At 57.2% G+C, this 7,857-nt stretch overlaps 2 protein-coding genes across 2 annotated transcripts in view; both read left to right on the plus strand.

Moving 5' to 3' along the window:
* Positions 1-827: 827 nt before the first annotated feature.
* On the plus strand, positions 828-2,185 carry LOC121874155 (GATA zinc finger domain-containing protein 10-like). The gene is given in 5 exon segments (XM_042378126.1): positions 828-852; positions 1,157-1,254; positions 1,256-1,430; positions 1,489-1,762; positions 1,885-2,185. Coding segments are annotated over 5 exon segments (873 nt in total).
* Positions 2,186-2,246: 61 nt separating this feature from the next.
* Positions 2,247-7,857, plus strand: part of LOC121874156 (mucin-19-like) — a 71,691-nt gene continuing 66,080 nt past the window's right edge. The window contains exons 1-8 of the mRNA XM_042378128.1: positions 2,247-2,414; positions 3,034-4,057; positions 4,167-4,485; positions 4,654-4,942; positions 5,286-5,489; positions 6,071-6,467; positions 6,560-7,018; positions 7,239-7,569. Of these exons, the coding sequence (XP_042234062.1) occupies positions 2,247-2,414; positions 3,034-4,057; positions 4,167-4,485; positions 4,654-4,942; positions 5,286-5,489; positions 6,071-6,467; positions 6,560-7,018; positions 7,239-7,569 (3,191 nt within the window). The remainder of the gene's footprint in view (positions 2,415-3,033; positions 4,058-4,166; positions 4,486-4,653; positions 4,943-5,285; positions 5,490-6,070; positions 6,468-6,559; positions 7,019-7,238; positions 7,570-7,857) is intronic.

The raw sequence follows: 7,857 nt of genomic DNA on the forward strand, positions 1-7,857 counted from the left end.
CCAACACAACAGCCACACCTAAGTTAACGAGCTACATGACCCAGTGTTTAAGGTGTAAAGCTGTCGCCAACACAACAACCACACCCTAAGTTAACGAGCTGCATAGGCCAGTGTTTAAGGTGAAGCTGTCGCCAACACAACAACCACACCTAAATTAACGAGCTGCATGACCCAGTGTCAAGAATAGTCGAAGACCGGACAACTCGCCAACTGCACTGGCTAACCATTACCCCGGAGCACAATCCGCAAATCGATTAACATCCAGGTCCCCAATTACTGCTGGGTAGACAGAGGCAAATGGCATAAAGAAACTTGCCCATAGTTTCACTCTGCCCGAGGATCGAACCCGGGTCCACTCGCTTGCGAGGCGAGCATGCTGACCATTATACACCATGCATATACTAATCTTCTGGAAACACATATATACAATATTGATGTTTCTGTACACTACATACATATTATTAACGTCTCCTATACACACACACACACGCACACACACACGCACACACACAGACGCACACACACACGCACACACGCACGCACACACACACACACACACATATAGACCAAGCATTTCCTAACCCTCCCCCCCCTCACATCACAACACACAAACCTTAAAGTGTATCCAAACTATTCTTCATATCTCTCTCCCCTCTCTCCTTCTTTCACTTTGTCTCTCACACACACACACCCTGTCTCTCTGTGTCTCCATTTGCTCTTTCTTTCTTTCTTTCTTTTCTTTCTTTCTATCAACACACACACACACACACACACACACACACACACACACACACACACACACACACACTTCCAGGAAACTTTAAAACATGCAGGAGGTTCTTGAGAAGTTTCGTCAGGCAGACTCCTGTAGAGGCTGTGGGAATTTTCATCATGCTTTTAAGAGGAGTTTTCCCCCCAGTCTCCAAGTGTGTTGATTTTGTGCACCTTTAAAGAAGCTAGTTTTGGAGTGGGCGTGTTCCGGTGCTTGTGAGTGGGAGATGTGAGTGGTTGTTTGGCTGTGCAGAAGTGTGAGTGGGAGGTTCGGAATGAGTGGAAATAAGTTTATACACCTAACCTAACCTAACCTAACCTAACTAACCACATCATAACCTATTAATACCAATAAAAACAAATAAAACCATAACAAATACTAAAGAAAGTAACACTAACAAATACAGAAAAATACAAAAACAACAACACCAACACCAACAACACCAACAACAACAACACCAACAACAACAACAACACCAACAACCAACAACAACAACACCAGCACCAACAACAGCACCAGCACCAGCAACAGCAGCAACAACAGCAGCGCCAACAGCACCAGCAACAACGCCAACAAACGCAGCAACAGCACCAACAGCACCAGCAACAACGCCAGCAGCAAGCACCGAAGCAACCAACCAGCACCAACAACAGCACCAGCACCAGCAACCAGCACCAGCAACCAGCACCAGCAACACCAGCAACCAGCACCAACAGCAACAGCACCAACAGCAAGCACCAGCGCCAACAGCAAGCACCAGCAACCGACACCAGCAAGCAACAGCACCAGCAACAACAGCAGCAACAGCAACACCAGCAACCAGCACCAGCACCAGCAACAGCAACAGCAACAACAGCAACCAGCACCAGCCAGCAACCAGCACCAGCAACCAGCACCAGCGCAACAACCAGCACCAGCAACAGCACCAACAGCACCAACAGCACCAAAACAACCAACCGCCAACAACAGCACCAACAACACCAGCAACCAGCAAGCGGCACCAACCAGCACCAGCACCAGCAACAACACCAGCACCAGCAACAACCAGCAACAGCAGCAACAACAGCAACCAGCACCAGCAACAGCACCAGCAAACAGCACGCCAGCACCAGCAACCAGCACCAGCAACGCCAACAGCAGCACCAGCGCCAGCACCAGCAACCAGCACCGAGCAGCAAGCCAACCAGCAACCAGCAACAACGACAGCAGCAACCAGCGCCAACCAGCGCCAGCACCAGCAGCAATGACAGCGCCAGCAACCAGCCAGCCCAGCAGTACAAGACGCCAGCGGCAAACCAGCCAACCAACCAACCAGCAAGCAATGACGCCAGCACCAGCAACCAGCAAGCACCAGCGCAGCACCAGCACCAGCCAGCAACCAAGCAACCAGCACCAGCAAACAACCAACAATAGCGCCAGCACCAGCGCCAACCAGCCAGCCCCGCAGCACCAGCACCAATAGCCCCCAGCAGCAATGACGCGGCACCAGCCAGCAACCCAACCAACCAGCCAAGGCCCGCCAGCCAATGACGCAACCAGCCAAGCAACAACAACAATAACAACAACAGCCAACAGCGCCAGCACCAGCAACAATAAAACCAGCAACAATAAGCCAAAGCGCAAACGCCAGCACCAGCGCAAAGCAACAACAACAACAAGCAAGCCAAACCAGCCAACAAGACGACCAGCAACGCAAACGCCAGCAAGACAACCAAGACAATAAGCAACGCCAGCGCCAGCCAACCAGGCGCCAGCACCAACCCAGCAAAACGCCAGCACCAGCGCCAGCGCAGCACCAGCCAACAACAAGAAAAAAAGCCGCCAGCAACAAGGCGCCAACCAACCAAAAAGCAACAAGACAAGCGCCAGCAGCCAAAACGGAGCGCCAACCAACAACCAACAGCCAACCAGCAATGACCAAGCAAGGCGACAAGCGCCAACGACAACAAACCAGCGCCAACCAGCAAAGCCACCAGCAAAACACCAACAAAGCCCAGCAACCACCAAGCGCAACGCCAACCAACCAACCAAACCCAGCAAAAAACACCAACGCCAGCAAAACCCAAAAAGCGCCAAAACCAGCACCAGCAAAAAGCCAACACCAACAAAAAACAAAAGCCCAGCAAAAAAAAGCCAGCAACCAACCAAGACGCAGCAAACAACAATAGCCAACCAACCAGCAAGCAAGCGCCAGCCAACCAGCAAGCAAGCAACCAACCAGCACCAACCAGCAAAAAGCGCCAAAGCAATGACAACGCCAGCGCCAGCGCCAGCAACAGCAAGCAGCAAGCACCAGCAACCAGCCAGCAACCGAGGCAACCAGCGCCAGGCGCGCCAGCCAGCAGGCAACCCAGCAGCGCCAGCCAGGCAAGCGAAGCACCAGCAAGCGGCGCGCAAGCAACCAGCACGCCAGCAACCAGCCAGCCAAGCAGCAAGCAGCAAGCGCAGCACCAGCAACCCAGCCAGCCAGCAACCAGCGCCAGCAGCGCCAACCAGCCAGCAAGCCGAGCAAGCAACGCAGCGCCAGCACCGGCAGCCAGGCAGCAGCGAAACCAGCGCAACCGGCGCAGCAACCAAGACCAGCACCAGCAACAATAGCCGCAACCAACAATAGCACCAGCAGCCAACCCAACCAGCGCACCAGCAACCAGCGCAAAGCCAGCAAACCAGCAACAGCAAGCAAACCCAGCAACCAACAGCGCACCAGCGCCAGCAACAATGACACCAGCCAGCCAGCAACCAGCAACCAGCACCAGCAACGAGCCAACCAACCAGCGCCAGCGCCAGCCGACAGCAAGCCAGCAGCAGCGAGCAAGCAGCGCCAGCAACCAGCGCCAGCAAGCGCCAGCAACAGCACCAGCAACCAACCAGCAAAGCCAGCAAGCCAGCACCAGCACCAGCCAGCCAGCCAACCGACAGCAACCAGCGCCAGCACCAGCAACCAGCAAGCAACCAACCAGCACCAGCGCCAGCCAATGACGCAGCGCCAGCGCCAGCAAAACAGCACCAGCGCCCAGCGCCAGCCAACAGACGCCAGCACCCAGCACCAGCAGCCAATGACAACAGCACCAGCACCAGCACCAGCGACCAGCCAACAGCAAGCAAGCACCAGCAACAGCAACAGCCCAGCAACAGCAAGCGGCAGCAACCCAACAGCACCAGCAGCGCAGCAACAACGAGCAACCAGCAACAGCGCCAGCACCAGCACCAGCAACAACCAGCGCCAACCAGCACCAGCAACCAGCGCCAGCAAACAGCAACAGCAACCAGCACCAGCACCAGCAAGCAACCAGCAATGACACCAGCGCAGCACCAGCAACAGCAACCAGCACCAGCAGCAACCGCCAGCACCAGCACCAGCACCGACAACAACAACCAGCACCAGCACCAGCAGCAACCAGCACCAGCAACAGCGCAAGCACGCCAGCGCCAGCGCAGGCACAACCAGCAGCAACGGCAAAGCACCAGCACCAGCACCAGCACCAACCAGCACCAACCAGCAACCAGCACCAAGCAACAGCGAGCCAACCAGCCAAGCAACCAGCAACCAGCAAGCAAACAGCACCAGCAACCAAGCACCGGCAACCAGCAACCAGGCCAACCAGCACCAGCAACCAAGCAAACAGCAAGCACCAACAACAACAACCAGCGCAGCAACAACCAGCAACGCCAACCAGCAACAGCAAACCAGCAACCAAACCAAGCACCAACCAGCAAACCAACAAAACCAGCAAGCGGCACCAACCAAACAACAAAGCACCAACAACAACAACACCAGCCAGCAACCAACAAAACGCCAGCAACAACCAGCACCAAGCAACAACAACCAACAACAGCAGCAAGCACCAGCACCAACAACCAACGCCCAACGCAACGCCAAGCACCAGCAACGCCAGCAGCACCAGCCAGCACCAGCGCACCGAAAGCAGCAGCAACCAGCAAAACCGACGCACCAGCAACCAGCACGCCAGCAAGCAACCAGCGCCAGCAAGCAACAACCAGCACCAGCAACCAACACGGCAGCACCAGCACCAGCACCAGCGACCAATAGCCACCAGCGCGCCAGCCAGCAGCAACAGCACCAGCACCAGCCAGCAACCGCAACCAGCAACAGCAACCAGCAGCAACAGCAAGCAAGCACCAGCACCAGCAGCAAGCACCAGCAACAACAGCACCAGCAACGAAACAACAGCACCAGCAACAGCAACCAACACCAGCCACCAGCGCCAGCAGCAACAACAGCACCAGCACCAGCAAGCAGCAACCAGCACCAGCACGCCAGCACCAGCAACCAACCAGCAACAACCAACAACCAACCAGCACCAGCAACCAACCCAACAAGCGCCAGCACCGCCAGCAAACGCCAGCGCCGGCAAGAGCAACCAGCCAGCCAGCCAGCGACCCAGCGAGCAAACGACGACCAACCACCAGCCCGCAGGCAAACCCGGCAGCGAAGCGCCAGCGCCGAGCACCAGCGCCAGCAGCTACCAGCAAGCGCCAGCGCCAATGACAGCCAGCACCAGCAACAGCGCCGAACGCCAGCGCCAGCAACCCAGCAACAAGCACGCCAGCCAGCAGCAACCAGCAAAGCAACCAGCAACAGCACCAGCGCAAGCAACAAGCAAGCCGCCAGCAAACAGCAGCCAGCACCAGCAACCAGCCAGCAAAACCCAAAGCGCCAGCGCCAGCAACCAAGCAACCAACCAACCAGCAGCAAGCACAGAGCAAGCAGCAACCAGCACCAGCACCAGCGCCAGCGCCAGCAACCAGCAACCAGCACCAGCGCCAGCAACCAGCACCAGCAACAAGCACCAGCACCAGCAACCAGCACCAGCAACAGCAGCAAGCAAGCAACCAATAACCAACAACACCAGCAACCCAGCGCCAGCACCAGCAGCAAGCAGCAGCAACAGCAAACAGCACCAGCAACCAGCAACCAGCACCAGCGCCAGCAGCAAAACCAACAACAACCAACAACCAACCGAACCAGCAACCAACCAGCGCCAGCGCCAACCAGCAACCAGCACCAGCGCCAGCAACAACAACGCAAACAACACCAGCGCAACCAGCACCAGCAAGCAAACAACCAGCAACAACCAACCAGCCAGCACCAGCACCAACCAGCAACAAGCACCAGCAACAGCAACCAGCAACAACCAGCGCAAGCAACCAGCACGCCAGCACCAGCACCAGCAAGCAGCAAGCACCAGCAACAGCACCAGCGCAAGCAAGACACCAGCAGCAACAGCAAGCAACCAACAGCAACAAGCACCAGCACCAGCAACCAACCAGCACCAGCAACAGCACCAGCGCCGGCAACCAGCACCAAGCAAGCAACAACGAGCACCAGCACCAGCAAGCAACAGCACGCCAGCAACAGCACCGAAGCAACCAGCACCAGCACCAGCAAGCAAGCCAGCAGCACCAGCAACCCAGCAGCAACCAGCAAGCAAAACAACAGCGAAGCAACAACCGCCAGCAGCAACCAACAACAGCACCAGCAGCAACCAACGCCAGCAGCACCAACGCCAGCACCAGCAACCAGCAACCAGCAACCGCCAGCAACAGCAGCAACAGCACCAACAGCAACAACCAGCACCAGCCAAGCAACAACCAGCAACACCAGCCCCACCAGCGCAGCCAACCAGCACCAGCAGCACCAGCAAGCAACCGCCAGCAAGCACCAGCAACAACAGCAAGCAACAACCGAGCACCAGCACCAGCAACAGCACCGGCAACCAGCAACAGCAAGCAAGCAAGCAGCACCAGCACCAGCGCCAGCACCAGCAACCAAGCACCAGCACCAGCAACAACAGCACCAGCACCAGCACCAGCACGCCAGCAACGCCAGCACCAGCGCCAGCAGCAACCAGCAAGCAAGCAACACCAGCAAACAACAGCACCAGCACCAGCAACAGCAAACAACCAACGCCAACCACCAACAACACCAACAACAACAGCAAGCACCGAGCGCCAGCAAACAACCAGCGCAACCCAACCAGCACCAGCAACCAGCGCCAGCGCCAGCACCAGCCCAAGACAACCAGCAAGACAAGCAACAAGCAACCAAGCGCAACCAGCAGCAAGCAACCAGCCGCCAGCAACCAGCAACGCCAGCAAGCGCAAGCAAGCACGCCAAGCACCAGCACCAGCAACCAGCAGCAGCAAGCAACAGCAACAACGAGCACCAGCAAGCAAGCAACCAGCGCCAGCACCAGCAAGCAACAACCAGCACCAGCACCAGCAGCAACCAGCACCAGCAACCAGCACCAGCACCAGCAACAACCAGCCAGCACCAGCACCAGCAACAGCAACCAGCACCAGCACCAGCCAGCAACCAACACCAGCACCAGCAACAGCAACCAGCGCAACGCCAGCAGCAACCAGCAACCAGCACCGACAAGCACCAGCACCAGCGCCAGCAAACCAGCAAAGCAAGCAACCAGCAACAACAACAACCCACCAGCACCAGCACCAGCAACAACGCAACCAGCAAACCAGCACCAGCAAGACAAGCGAAAACCAGCGCCAGCAACCAGCGCCAACCGACCAACCAGCGCCAGCAAACAGCGCCAGCAGCGCCAGCAGCAAACCAGCGCCAGCAGCCAGCGCAAAACCAGCAACAGCAAACCAACCAGCGCAGCGCCAGCCACCAGCAAGCAAGCAAACAGCACCAACCAGCAAGCACCAACCAACCAGCACCAGCAACCGCCAGCGCAAAGCACCAAGCGCCAGCAACAGCAACAGCAGCACCAGCAACCAGCACCAGCACGCAGCAGCAACCAGCAAGCAACCAAGCAAGCAACAACGACCAGCGCCAGCACCAGCAACAGCACCAGCAACAACAGCACCAGCAACCAACAGCAACCAGCACCAGCACCAAGCACCAGCACCAGCAAGCGCAAGCAACAGCAACCAACCAGCAGCAACCAACGCAGCAGCACCAGCAGCACCACCAGCACCAGCAACCAGCAACAACCAGCAAGCACCAACAGCACCACCAGCACCAGCAGCCAGCAACCAGCACCAGCAAGCACCAGCAACAACAGCAACAACAACCACCAACACCAGCAATGCGTGTTCTT

This window comes from Homarus americanus, unplaced genomic scaffold (assembly GCF_018991925.1).
Source record: "Homarus americanus isolate GMGI-L3 unplaced genomic scaffold, GMGI_Hamer_2.0 scaffold49667, whole genome shotgun sequence".
NCBI lineage: Eukaryota > Metazoa > Arthropoda > Malacostraca > Decapoda > Nephropidae > Homarus > Homarus americanus.